This window comes from Poecilia reticulata, chromosome 10 (genome assembly GCF_904066995.2).
Source record: "Poecilia reticulata chromosome 10, P_reticulata-male-v2, whole genome shotgun sequence".
Taxonomy (NCBI): Eukaryota; Metazoa; Chordata; class Actinopteri; order Cyprinodontiformes; family Poeciliidae; genus Poecilia; species Poecilia reticulata.
Window position 1 is genome coordinate 22,552,102 of NC_088839.1, and position 14,779 is coordinate 22,566,880.

The window sequence follows — 14,779 nt, forward strand, 5'->3', positions numbered from 1 at the left end:
GCACACACACACACACATACACACGCAACAAATACACATACAAACACATGAATGACTCTCTGCAGACACACATGCACGCACACGCAGATATGTCCTGTCCCACACGTGTACATGAATTCCTCCTGGCCGCCCCGCTGCTTCCCATCCTTCCCCACGCTCTCGTTTGGCCCTTCCTCTAGCCTCTCCGCAGTTTAGTCTCCACGCTCGATGTTTGAACCAGCAGGTAGAGCGGCTGGCAGGTCGAGGCACTCTGGAGGTTGATGTATGGGTCATTAAGTCTGGCCGTGATGCTCTGCAGGCTGCCAACACTCTCAATGTTTCTGTGTGTGCAGTTTGACGGAGAGAGCCCAGCTCCTGAAGAACGTCTTCAAGAAGAGCACGGTCAGTCTGTACCGCTCCGAGTCCATGCAGCAGAACCTGCTCCGTAAGTTGCTCACACATCCTTCTTCTCTCTCTGGTTTCTTTAAGCTTTTTGTTCAGGTAGTGTCCGTAATTGTTTAGGAAAAATAAACATAGCTCTATGCATTTTAAATGGATATTAAAACTCCAATGAGAAGCATGGAGTGGAAAATAACTGCTAGAAACCTCCGGATCACGGTTTGTAACCATTTACCAACTTTTTTTTTCTTTATTTTTTCTCATCATGTTTTCCTTTTAATTTACTTGTTCAAGGCAGATATATTCTTGAAGCAGCTATGCACAGATCAGGCATCCATTAATTCCAAAGCTCCCCAACTTATTTTGTGCACAACTAATAATGTAGACGTTTGCTTCAACACAAGTTAATCATTTTATTTTACCAAATTCATCCAAACTGTAAACAGTCAGCATTGCTAACTGTAAAAATCAGTCTCGGCGAGCCTGCCAACATTTTTTACACCTGTGATCTGTGACACAGAGATTGGACTCTTCCAACGGATAAAAAAGAACTAATTTAATTTGATCATTGTGAAACTTTGAAATATTTCACCAAAACTATGCAACAGCTGTAACGTTTGAGTTTTCTTCGCTCAGTAAAAATCTCCATGATGTCTCCTGATTAGAAAATAAAGGAAATGTTTGGGGGGGGTTTTCAGCAGTTGATGACGGATCCGGGCTCTTAGCAAAAAAACTGTCAGAATCTGGTCACCAGGAAATTTTCATCTCAGATTATTTATCATCATCCTTTATCATTTATGCAGCCTTTCTATCTCCGAAGTAATCTGCAGTGTCCAGTCATCACATTAACTTTCAAAAACAAAGTGGGAAAACTTGCTAAACTTGTAATTTCTGGACTGATTCTACCTGATGAATAGTTTTAATAGTTTTAAAGTTTTAATATTCTTTGTTTGGTTTGTGTGAAAAGAATCCATCTTCACTCAGACAGAAGAGCTAAATGATTGATACATATATTGACGTTGGCGACTTCAGGCAGCATCATTAATGCTGTGTATTATCTTACAAGGCTTTCTCAGCCCTGCCTTGTCACACTGCTAACTGCTGATATATACAGTAATCAGCTCAAACTGTGTTCAATTCCCCACAGGCTTAATAAGTTTGCCAAAAGAAAAGCCAATGTTCTTTTTTTTGCTTTTAATAATAATCTCGGATTATTACATGTTGTTGAAACATTTCTTCTCTCAAACCAGGCAGAAATCTGATCCCAGTTCAGCCTGAAATCAATCGGAATGAAGAACTTCTATATTTAATATTTAAAAGTTCAGACTTAGCCGTCTTAACCATCCAATATCTTCTCAGGCATGGGTTTTATTTTCTGTTTTGTGTGTTTCTTTGTTCTTTTGTGTCTTTTGTCTGATCGGCTTGTTTTTTGTTTGTCCTTTAGGTGGGGATGAAATCGTTGTTGTGTGATTCCTTTTTGATTCATTATTCACACCTCATCCCCATTTAAGTCTCAGCCCCCCGTAGCTCCCAGATAGACGCCTCTATCTCTCCTTGTAGCTTTATTTCTCGCTCCTTCCTTGCCGTGTGCCTCAGTGTGTCCTGAGATAAGCTCAGTAGAGCCAGATAATGATGAAATGTTGCGCTGTTATTCCCTCACATTGCACTCGACTCAGCGGGCTCCTTTGAACTGGCCCGCTGGCCGCCGGGCACTGAGCGAGTCATTTGACACCTGAAGGTGAGTCAGGGGCCAAAGGTCAAGTGAGACCCTGTTAGGAGAGTGAAGGTGTAGATTATAGTGCATCTTCACACTACAGATATACCTTGTGGGTGGGGTGGGGGTGGGGGGGGAGTGTGTTTTTCAGACTCATCACATTATTTTATTTTTACAGAAATGTTTGTTTGAAATATTTATTCATTTATATGTTAAGTAAACTGAGCATTTGTCACTGCCAGAAATGTTTGTTTCTCCTCTGGTTATAGAATTGCATTAAGAGTTAAAAAAAAAAAAAAGTAACAGAGCAATTGTTGTTGTGTTCAAAAAATCTCCTTTAGGTCATCATCAGCATCATTAAGCTAAAAAAAAAAAAAACGTACAGGTACTTGCTAATCTAGAAAATCATTGCAAAGTTATTTTATTTCTGTTTTTAATTCAAAAATGGATCCTTTTGGACCTGTTATAGTCATATTTGCTGGAGCTGCACAACATATATTACAATCATCAGAAGAGGTTTGTGGATCTTAACATTTTCCAGATTCCTGAAGGTTCCACATTCATCAATAGTACGGAACGTGGTTTTGGTGTGAAATCTGATATTCAGCTCAGTGATGAGAGTAGAAGGCCTTGTGAAGATGCTGGCTGAAGTTGGTGAAAGCACAACTAGTCCTGTGGATAACTGCTCAGAGATGAAGAATCCATCACCCCAAAATCAACAGAACATACAGATTGCAATCTTTAATAAAGCTCTTGCTTTCAGCAAACACATCCAGTGGTTTGATGGAAGTGAAACTGAAGTGTTTGGCCATGATGACCGTTGCTAAATTTGCAGGAAAAATGGAGAAGCTTGCAACTCTGAGAGAACCAAACACTTGAAGTATGGTGATGGCAGCATCATGTCCTATGGGTATTTGGCAGCAAGGGGGGTTAGTGCTCTTGAAAATAGATTTCATCATGAGATAAGATAACATTATATGGTAATATTAAAGCAACAGCTCAAGACATCAACTAAGAACTTTAAACTTGAACACAGGGGGGACTTCTAAATGAGAAATGACCCCAAGTTCATTACAGAGAAGCTTAAAGGCAGAAATGTTGTTTTTGGAGCAGCCATCTTAAATGTTTTATGGAGAATGTGTGTGCAGAGCTAAAACATGGCGTACTACCATTCAGACTCATCTGTCAGGAGAAATGGACCAAAACTCCAGCAAACTGCTGAGGGTCGCTAGTGTTTCAATTTCATCAAACTCAAGTCATTAGTTTAAACCGCATGAAAAGAATCTGGTATTTAGTGAAGAATAATCATTTTGGAAAGTCTAAGTGGCCTAAAACAGGAAAGGCTTAGCCTGACTTAAGGTGCTATAGTGAGAGAGGGAAGAAGAGGTTTAGGGTTTTTAAACTGAATATGAAATGTGGTTTCAACTTGGTGGTCAAGATGCTAAACCTCACAACGAGTGTTGTCGAAATATTCAACAGCAATGTCACAATATCGCGGCAGCTCCAGTATTTCCCAGATATTTACTTTGGAGTTTTATTTCGCATCCTTGAGGTTTTACGTTCTGTTTGGGGTTCATTTTAACCGTGTCGCTTTGTTTTCAGATGGCTACGCCTTTTCTCAAGATGAGAACGGAGTGGTGTCTCAGTCCGAGGTCATCAGAGCGTACGACACCACCAAACAGAGAAGCAACTAGAGGTGCGCCGCCGTCCTTCTTGTTCCCGGTCGGACCACCTGGGCCCATGGCTGCTGTCTCCGCCGGGGTTTTTTAATGGACAGAAAAGTGTTGGTGGGAGCGTAAACTTCCAGCACACAAGGGAAGCTACGGACAAATGGATGGACTGAGGAACAATGAAAAGTCTTTGAAAATCGTGGACATAAAAAAAGAAAAAAAAAAAGACGACAAAAAACACCAGGACGGAAACAAACCATGTTCACTATCGGCTGTGTTTGTGTGTCCAGCAGAATTGATGAGCACTGTGCGTTTTTTGGCATTCTGTGGTCTGAAGTTCTTCACTGTTCGCGCTCAGTTTTGTCCGAGCGAACCTCTCCTTCCTGTTGAATGACAGCTTCTTAGCACTGAGCCACAAAGCCTAAAATCATTCTATTAAACCACTCCTAAACACTGTTAGTACCGAGGTAAGCGCCACCGGAGAGCAGCCAGTTCAGAGGAATCGAACTTGTGAAAGATTGCCAAAGAGCAGTCGTGTATACAATCGTCCAAGTACTAGTGAATTCGGACAATTTTCTATCAAATGCAGGTAAATGTTCTCCAGACCACTTCAGAGCAAATGTTTGTAATGTTTTAGTTCGGTTTTGCACTTACGCGAGCATCTCTTGTGTGACGCCTTACATCTGCTCATGCCTTCGTCCCCATTTGTTCTTTTAACTCGCGTTAATTTAGGTTTTTAGTTGCAGCTTTTAAACATGTAGATGCCGCGCCTGGTTAATCCTTTTTGTAGCTTCTTATTTTTTATTTTCCTTTAGAGCTGACCCCGTTTCCTCTTGTTTTTAACAGCCGGCGCTCGGCTCTCGACCTAGAATCGCATTCCACACATCACTCCTCTCTCAAAAATCACAGCGGTGCCTACCTGAAACTTTTCCCTCTTAGAAGAAAAAGATTGCCAAGAATAATTTAGTGCTACTTGGAAGCTCTCTCCCTTTCTTTCTCTCTCACACACACCTGAAGACAACAGCACTGTCTGAACTCCACAGTATTGCACTCCTGCAGTGTTTCAAACTACAGATCTGCTCCTGCAGAGGTGAGCTGAAGGCAAGCTCACAGTAGCGGTAGTGTTTCCCCTAAAAATGGAGATTTTATCCCTTCAAACATAAGTGCCATTAGCTTAAGGGAGAGAAATATTAGCCAGGAAACTCCACGACGGTATCAAAACCACTTTCTCTCTGTAGTTCTTTGTGAATTTGTATTTTTATATTGGAGATCTATGACTTTTGCATTGATTGGCTTTGTAATGAATTGTCTATAGCTTTTCATTTTTGGCAAGATAGAATAGATCCGACGTGGAATCTGAGCTTTCTTAAATGTCTCGTAATGGGTAATATGAATATTATTGTTCCGGCTTGTTTTATTTATATTTGACTGGTCAGTATCTGTGTGATTGCTTTTTTTCTCCCTATGGGAGATCAGATTTCTGACTGTGTGTGTGTCACTTCATAGCCTGCATGTGCATGTGCTGTATGTTTGCGTGGATGGACTGCATGTGTGTGACTGGGAGTCCTGGTGCATCTCTTTTATTATCTATGTGTGTGTGCGCGTGTGGGTGTGGGTGTGTGTTGATGCTCGCTCCAGTTGTCTGTCTGCACGACTTCAGGTATAGTTCTAATTTATCTGTGTGTGCTGCTGCATGGCCCGTACAGGGAGTGAGTGAGTGTGTGTGTGTGTGTGCAGGATGACTGTGTGCGTGTATGTGTGTGTGTTCAGCTCGCTTTGACACAAAGTGTTGCACAATGCACTCAATGTACCTTTCCAGTTGTTAATATCTGGTATGATATAGTTTATCATTTCTAAAGAGTGTATATGTTTGTAACTTGTTTTACTTCATACGTTGTACCTCTGCTCTACAGGAATGTTTTCTTTTTGTGTTTTAAGTTTCAGATACTTTTCTTGTTTTTTTGCTCGTTAATAGCATTGAAAAAAAAAAAAACCTTAATTGGTCGTCGGAAATTTCCAAGCAGCTGAATGTGGATGTCGTCGCCGTCGTCGTGGAAGGCTTGGACTGTCGCTTTTTTTTTTTTTCTTCCGCAAAGAACATAAAACTTTGTCGTCTGTGAATGTGGGCTGCATGAATGGATAACACAAACTGTTCTCTGACGTGTTAACTGTACTACTCTGAATCTCCCTGGAGTGTTGATCACTTTGCAAAAGTTGGAAAAAATGCACCTTTTAACTCTTTCTTTTTAATGTCCGATTCTGTTTTCTTCTTTTGTTCAATGATTGTTCTGCATGTTGGGACTGCAAACCTAATAAGTGTTGTCTTTTACTGCCATGAAGGACTACTGAAATAAACTTTACAACCATGAAGGAACAGTGTAAACACACTGGCTGATTTTTGTGCATGCATAGACAGCAACCAGTGATGCTCAGATTAGGATTTTCCTAGCCTTTACCAATTTGTGGGGTTTTTTTTAGGCAGACCTGCCAATTCATTTTTTTCTGGCACTACAGCGCATAAGAGGGGGAAAAAATATGCTCTGTGTTTGTAGAAATGTCCCTAGCCTTTATCTCATTTTCATTAAACTTAATGAAAGTTTAAGTTCAATTTTAATGCATTTAATTAATAATATAGAAACTAGTCATATTTTGCAGGATTTGAGCAAAATCGAGTGAAAAGCGGCTGACCATGACTTAGATCTTTGATTGATTTCGTGTGTCTCTAAAAGCAACATCATCAGGGAAACGGGGAAAGAGAGGACAAAAACATCACCAGGAAATTTGAGATCTTAGGCCAAATACAGACTTTTGATTAATCTGTGTGTGCTTTTTTTTTTTGCTGTGGTCTTAATTGTTTGACTGTAACAGACGAGCCTCCAGACTAATTTCCTCGTTTCACACTAGGGGCCCCTGTGTTGGCCTCCGCAGCATTCACTGTAAAAACAAAACGGACGCCATCTTTTGAAGCGATCCAAGGATAGCAAATTAACAGAAGAGGCCGCTGGGTAATGCACTGACTGAAATGGATGTAGCATTCATAGAGTTATATCTATGTTCCTGGAAATGAAAAGTGTGGAGGAGAATAGAGTTTAGTACAATTATCCTTCTCAAATTGTGGACAGGTGTGGAAAAGGATCAAACTAAGAATGGAAAAATGTCTGCACCATGAAACTTTTTACTCTAGAAAGAAAACTACAAAAAAAGTTGAAAATTTCATTGTGATTTATATCTGTGTCAACATCACAGTTAAGTTTTTCTTACTCATTGAACGTTTTGGTGTTTAAGTGATGGAAAAAGGCCATTTCTCTGCTTTTTTAACCCTTAGAACATCATCGGGATTTTTAAATTGGTTCTATGCTCCATAAACTGGGTTGTAGTTTATGCTTTCTGGATTTATTGGCACCTCTGTGTGTGAAGATGTGTAAAAAAACTTAGTGAATAAATGACCTCAGGGCTGGCGGAAGCAGAATATATTGATTACCTATCAACAAATTGTCAAAATATTTATTTGCATTCAATTAGTACTTTTAAAAATAAATATTGTCATCCTTTCACACTTTAGAAATTTTTCACCGTGCAAATGAAAACTGATTTAAGTCATATTGAAGTGATCTTGAACTTCTATTTCTGTGGTCCTCTAGAATTTAACCGGATTTTGCCTGTAGGTCTTCAGTTTGACATTAAAACTTTGGAAGAATCTAACCCTTAATCTGAGTTTATGAACTTAATCACTAGTCACTTGTCAAACCAGTTAGCTAAAAAAACATTTAAACTTTCTAAATATTTAACAAAGTGGGACCGTACAGAGACAGATCTTTATCATTCCTTAGGACTGTTGTAAAAGAAGGTTGACTTTTCTGTGTTGAGGAATCATTTCTCTCATGTTGTGCATCATTATCCTGATGGATTTTCAGTATTTTTCTTTCTAGAAGGATACTTATCGTATTTTCCGGAGTACGGAGCGCACCTCACTGTAAGCCGCACCTACAATTAAAATAATTTAAAAAAACGTAATATACCTAATATATAAGACACTGGTATCTCCGCCGCTCTCGGTTTTCCACAAAGACGCAGCAGAGAGCTGCGTATCCAACGCCGAACCATGGACTCGTTCACGGAGATTTTACGTGCAGCGGCTCTATTTCCTTGCCAGATCGATAGTCCTCAACTTAAAAGCGGCATCTTTTTCTTCGTGTTGTTTCCATGATGAGGGGGTATGAGTTTCAAGAAATTTCTCCGTTGTGCCTGCTGCTAGCATGTGCTTGTTCTAAATGAAAATTGGCGCTTTCTTCTTTGATTTCCAATTTTGATTTCCTATGATTCACTTTCTGCTAAAGAGCCCCCTGGTGGTTGAAGAAAAATCCACATAAAAGCTGCACCAGGAAATAAGCCGCATGGTTCAAAGCGTGGGGAAAAAGTAGCGGCTTATAGTCCGAAAAATATGGTACTTAAGACCTTAATAGTGTTTAAAAAATAATTCCTTATGCCATTCACCCCAAAATGTTATTTAAGGTGTTTTAAAAGAAAAAACAAGACCATAGTGTCACAATTCCTCTTCTAGTGCTCCACTAGTCACCTAATGTTTGTGACTATAGAACAGAAGAGATGCTTATTTCTGCCAAACCCCCCAAACAACCAGTTGGCATCTAATGGTTATTATAGACTGTCCTGCTCACTGTAAGAGAATAATGAGTTTTCACCCAGCAATGTGTTCTCTGTTTAACCCATAATCAGAATTAATTGTCAGATTAAAGTCAGATTTTTATTAGTTTTTTTCAGAGGCACTAATCTATTTCTGTAGATGTTTTATTATTATTATTTGGTAAGGGAGGATGATTTATGTCGTCAACAAACTTGTTTTTAAAACAGCCAGATTTTCAGAAAGGAATAAAAGAGCTCCTAATGTTTCTGATTGTATCTGATGTTTAAAGTTGACCCAAACAAAGAAACGTTAAGCTGGTTCTTTTTTTATTTGACATAATTTAGATGAATGATTGTGGCTGCTGCTAACCATGGTGGTGAATACATTGTTTCGCTAGGAAAACTGACCGCAAATCCCAACAACAGGGTTTGATTATATGAAAATCTAAAAAATCCTAACTAATGTGTTCTTGTTATTGTGGCAAACAGAGGTTGTGTGGTTTTTCTGAAATGTTTTCAAGAGCTTACAACTGAGAAAAGAGACAAAGTCCATAAAAAAACACTTTTAACAAAAATAGTTCCAGTGCTCCTGTAAGGAGGGTAGCTTTATTTAACTTTGCAAATGCATTAAAGTATCTCTCCAGAAACGTTCTAGATCTGTTGCCAACTTGTACTTTCCTTTGAGAGGACAGACGTTGAATGTGTTGCAGATGTTCACCCTGAAACTCATCCTGTAAGATGCATTTTTGTGATAAAAGCTGTAATTTTGTGTATCCTCTCCACGCAGCAGCAAACATCCGCAGCAGGTTTCAGGAGATGCTGATCACCAGATCAGTTTCACAGTCAGGTAACCGGGGAACAGAAAGGTCTTTGTGGCGGCTCCCCTATAGCTCCTGCTGCAACATAAACCTGTTTCTGGAGGGAGTTGTTTTTAACACTGCGACCATGCCATGCTCATTGAGCACTGACAATGACGGATCTCAGCTCTGCATTCCTGCCGTGAAGTCTGGCGCAAGAAGAAGCTACAGGTAGGGAGCTACCGTGTTGGTCCGACCTGTCCACCGGCCACCGCCCATTAATTACTCACTTATTTAGCTGCTTTAATAGGACACCCTCACACATTAGTGTCTAATCTATTTGTTTTCATCTCAGGAAAGGAAGAAATTATGAAATCTAAACGCTAACTGCACCTTTTTGTAGCCATCATTCAGTCGGTGAGATGTTTGGGGTGTTTTTCCGTGTACAGTCTGTATCACTCTCAAAGCGACACGAATGTTTGGGCTTCGACTCAACATCAACAATGTTTTAATTTCTTTATTCTTGAAATTAATAAAGAAATTAAAACATCAACAGGAAGTGTCCTGTTGATTTTCTGGTGTTTTGTGAGGGAGCAAGATCCGGTTGCTCCCTCACACGGTCAGGAGGACACCAAGCTGGATATCTGAGGTCTAAACTTTCATCACAATGCAGAGCAAAGATTTTCTGATCTTTATCTGATGAGATCATGTTTAATTTTAGTTGACGTAAACATGTAGGTGCCCTTTTTCTATGACCCTTAGGGAAGCTGCAGTGTTTTTTTTTTTTTTTTTTTTTTACAGTTTACAAAAAACCTAGAAATGCATTTTCTTCATTCTTTAGTCTTTCTATATAATACTTGCATTTTTAGGTATTAGATTATTTTAAATATCCATACGTCAAAATGTCACAAAATCAAATAAGCTGCTGAAGGGTTTTCTCATTATTTCCCATGACCGTATGCCTGACCCAAGAGGACCAGAGTTGTTTTTGTGTAGATCTGAGATATGCTTCACAGAACTGACAATAAACAGCTTTTAATTAGCGTACATTAGGGAGTCATTTCACAAACACCCACATTTCCACACAAAGCGTCTCTTCACTCTCAGGTGTCATTTTTTACATTTAAAACTTCCTACATTCTCTGTATAATATACTTCTATAAAAAACAACAACATTTTGAGACATTTGATGTTTCTGGAGGAAGTTGGACAAGAGTTTAGTTAGACCACAGGGATCTGCTGGCTTTATAAAAGTGCATAAAATGTAGAAATGGTCCCCAAACAGGCCTGTTGTTGTGTCCAGTTCACTCATTCAGGCAGCCATGTTTGTTCTCACTGACTCATGCTCCGCCGTCCAGGAGTTCCTGTAAGCCTCTGGTGACGCCTGTCAGCTCTGTCCAAAGTCAGCAAAGCCCTTGGTTGCTGTGAAGGCGTCGGGCTGCAGGGGGAAGAAGTACTGCTGGGGAAGCAGGAAGCTGGTGCTCTGAGCGGGATGAGAGGGCTGGTGGAGCTGCAGCTGTGGGTGCTGGAGCGCTCCTGTTATGGGCGGTGATGTGTAGGGCGGAGGCGGTGGAGGAGGTAGTAGAGTCTGTGGGGTTTGACTGGGAGTGGAGGCTGAGGAGGAGACGGTGGCAGTCACAAGGCAGCCGTGCTGCTGCTGCTGGGCCGGACCCCCCAGAGAAAACCTCCGCGTGGAGCTGCCCCCGCCCGCCGAGCTGGAGCTGGTGGTGGCCGTGCTGGACTGCCGAGACGGGGCGCGCAGGCTGGGCGGGGCCGTGGTCAGGATCATGGGGATGGTCTCTCCCTGGCAGCTGCGCAGAGAGAAGCGGATGGGCTGCTGGGTGGGCTGCTTGGGCCGCAGGCAGGTGCAACAGTAGACCGCCACCAGGGAGCCAACGATGACGAAGGCGATGAAGATGCTTCCCACCATGAGGAAGGGAACATAGATGGGCTCTGAGGGATAGGAGAGGAGGAGAAGATGCAAATAAGATCTACAGCCATGATAGTAAAGCTTCATATATATATATATATATATATATATATATATATATATATATATATATATATATTCTTCTGTCACTTGAAACTTTGTGAAAATTTGAGGTGCACTGATTGCAATTTTCTGGCTAAATGCCAATTGAGATTTTGACCAATATTTATTTATTTTTTATCTGAAATCTTTCTAAATATAGAAAGAAAGTCGCTGAGTAGGTAACAGTGTGGCGACTATTGTTGACTCCAAACATGCAGACCTGACCAGCTGAGCGGGTCTGCCAGTCAAACCTCTCACAGCAGAGTAAAATAGGACTGTGGAAGATTTAGACCTTTGTCCAGGTAGATAAGGTCGGTGCATAAGTATCGGCCGATCACCGATCTCCAAAATTTAAAGAAGTCGGAGTAGATTTATTTGTGAACCTCTAGTGAAAATGTTCTGGATCTAAAGTTCATTATCAGGTCATAGAAGTGAATTCACCACCAGAATTTAGACTTTAGTGACATGCGCTTCATAAAAACAGACCTTAGCACAACTACTCATATGTTTTCCACAAACGTCAATGTACTGTATTTCACAAGAAAATCATCTTTAATATTTTACTAATAAAAATCTGAATATTACCATTCATATTCTGCTGCCCACCCCTTACTCTGATTCTCCTAAATAAAGTCCAGTACAACCAAAATACGGTACTTTTTAAGACCTCTGGTTGTTGTGATTAGAGCTGCATGTAGTATTTTTTATTTATTTATTTTGCATATGTGTCCACCAGCTTCACACAGTGAAAATTTTACATTTCTGCACATTGTTTTTTGCAAAGTAGCTTCAACCTCTCTGAATAGATTAGCAACGTCTGAGATTCTCAATTATCTGATTAATTTTAACATCTAAAAACGGATTTGATTCAAACCGCTCAGTTAAATCTCCAGCTCTGTAGCTTTGGGTTTGTTTTCCTGCTGGAAAGTGAAACATGCCTTTCTGCTGCCTCTAACGGGTTCTCCAGATTTTACCCTTTATTTAGCTCCTTTAAATTCTGATTATCTTTCCCAACTCCGCAGCATGGTGCTGCCATCGACATGTTTCATTGTGGGATGGCCATCATATCATTCATCCCCTTATCTAATGACACCCTGGGCAAATGCCCATATAAAAAAAAAACAACAAAAAAAAAACACCAGGGCGTTGGATTTCACCCATGGATTTGAGACTAAAGAAGACTGAATATGAACACCAGTTTTACTTTTCAGATTTCCATGTTAAAAATTCTTAAAACTGTGTAATGTATTGCATTTATTTCAAATAATATGCTACTATAAGGCCTATTGCATTAAATCCGGGAAACATATATTAAGATTTGTGGCTTTGACATGATGCCCAAAGAATATGCTTTTCCAAGATGTACACAAAAAACCTTTATCCAGACAAATGGATCATTATCAAACACTTTAAATCGTGTTTTTCTTTTGAAACCCATGAAATGTTCTGATCAAAACAGGGACACATTCCTGCTGAACACACAAACATCTCAAGTTGCTCTTTGTGAAGCCTGGTTGCGCTCAGGAAGGAAATCTGTGAGCATTTATTTATTTTATGAGACACAGTGAAATCAGTTCAAGACTTACCCCCGTTTCCCTTCTGGAAATTGAAAGAAAACTGATAAAACCTCTAAATTTAGGCAGCAGAAAATTAAAACCTACACAGCTTACTTTACATGGTTTGTACAAGCTGTAAAGACGCATTTCCGTGCAATAATGATGTGATAAGCTCAGTTTAAAAACAAGTTATGTTTGGCAGCAGAACGTTGCCAACTTGTGCAGAAACTGGTTTTGATTCTGGAAAATCTTCAACCTCCACTTCTTCGGGTTTCATCTCTATTTCTTTGGAAGAACATATTAAAACTGTGTGTTTTATGAACATCAGGCGAGAGGCAGAGATATGCTGCATCATAACTTATCCAGTTTTTCCACAAATAACAATCTGAAGAGTGCTGAGGTAAAAAAAAAAAGGAAGCATCTGGAGCTAAGATGAAAGCAGGTGGTTTGGAAACTAGACTCTTTTGCCAAAATAATGCTGAAAATACAACTTTGAAACAGCATGAATTCATTGAATCTGAGCAGCTCTGTAAAAGTTCAAAGCTGATAAGAAAATACTTCCAAGGAACAAGAAAAGGAGCCTAAAAACTTGGGCTGAGATTCTGCAGCTACATTTTTGAAATTTTATAATTTTATTTTGCAATATTTCTATTTTGGTCGTGATTTAAAAGGATTGCATTGCGGTATTTTTGTTGGAGACTCCCCCCTCCCCGCCCCCGCCCCCCCCTCCTCTTAAAGACATGAAGTATTTCTGACCAAGTCTCTCTCTGAAACTTAACCTGTTCTTCCTTGTCCAGACTCTCCATCTGACCTCTGACCTCTACTGAAAGATCTGCCACAACTAATTGTGAACAGTACAAGCATCTAAGCAAATTTTTTCATTTTTAAAAACTAGTTACATATTAGTGGTATATAGTTATTGCTGCTGTACAAAATACTTCTTTAAAATAATATTAATTAAAAAAAATTTTTTTTTAAAAAGAACTACAAATCAGCTAAAAATGTCTGCTTACTTCCATTTATTTGCTTTGAGTTCTGAACAATAAAAACTCCCTAAACTTACGCGGGGCAAACTCCGTGTTGTCCACCTCCCTGTCGTTGGTGCAGACCCCCTGGTCCAGGCGTGCGTCCGCGGCCGCGCAGCAGTAGCGCAGCGCGCAGGAGCCGCAGCACACTGTCGCGTCCGTGGTGTCAAAGTCTTCCGGACACTGAAAGCCCTCATGGTAGTTCCCGTTAGAGTCCAGCCAGCCGTGGCAGTACTCCCCCTGAGCGTCCGATATGCGCAGGTTCCAGGTCAGATATCCCAGCAGCAGGCAGTTCCAGAAGCGCACCATCCCGCCCGGCCGCTCCGGGTTCACGGTTCCCCCTCCTCCCGCCGCCTCGCCTCTTGTTCGGCCTCAGCTGCCTGGACGCGGGTTCCGAGCTGGGATGAATGTCCCAACGCGAAACTGAACCCAATGCATGTAAAGTTATGCCATCTTTGCCGCATCCGACGCGCGGTGGGACATCAGCGGCGTTTGAAGTGAACAGGATCCAAATGATGGGTTTTAAGTGACTTTTAAAAGTCTCATCTCTGTGGCGAGTTCTGGTCCAGACGGAGACGGCAAAACCCAGCAGAACCAAATCGCTCCGGTTTCTTCTCCGCTTTGGTGTAGCAGGATGAGAAGGGGCTGCGTGTGTGTTCGCCTCTCTGCAGATCGGCCGCTTTTGTGAATCGGTGCTTTGGGGCGCGCGCACGGCACTCCACTTCATCCGGACGTGCGCGTTCACGCTGTTCAACAACAAATTATATAGTAATATTGATGCCTAAAGATTGACACTTAAGTTCTTATCTTAACTTGTTATAAATATGACACGGGCTTCACTTCAGCAACTACAAGTGGGAAAAACAAAAGCTGACTACAGTTTCTGACCATATTTGCGTGAATTTGTTAAATATTAGAGGATAAGCATCAGTCCATTGTGTTTATACCTGAACTATGCTTTTATTT

At 40.7% G+C, this 14,779-nt stretch overlaps 2 protein-coding genes across 8 annotated transcripts in view; one reads left to right on the forward strand and one right to left on the reverse strand.

Annotated features, from left to right (window-relative positions):
* atp8a1 (ATPase phospholipid transporting 8A1) overlaps positions 1–6,132 on the forward strand; it is a 101,034-nt gene extending 94,902 nt beyond the window's left edge. For 6 of the 7 annotated variants that reach the window (XM_081611683.1, XM_008420551.3, XM_008420553.3 and 3 more), the window contains 2 exons: positions 333–424; positions 3,695–6,132. In XM_081611683.1, the coding sequence (XP_081467809.1) occupies positions 333–424; positions 3,695–3,786 (184 nt within the window). In that variant the 3' untranslated portion in view covers positions 3,787–6,132. Of the gene's footprint in view, positions 1–332; positions 425–1,822; positions 2,117–3,694 lie in introns of all 7 variants that reach the window. The other variant, XR_014089294.1, reaches the window with a different exon arrangement.
* Positions 6,133–10,219: 4,087 nt separating this feature from the next.
* Positions 10,220–14,769, reverse strand: shisa3 (shisa family member 3). The gene is made up of 2 exons (XM_008420554.3): positions 13,852–14,769; positions 10,220–11,153 (listed from the first exon to the last, which is right to left on the reverse strand). Exons 1-2 carry the CDS (start codon positions 14,120–14,122, stop codon positions 10,588–10,590), a joined length of 837 nt encoding a protein of 278 aa, XP_008418776.1. The 5' UTR covers positions 14,123–14,769; the 3' UTR covers positions 10,220–10,587.
* Between the last annotated feature and the right edge of the window lie 10 nt (positions 14,770–14,779).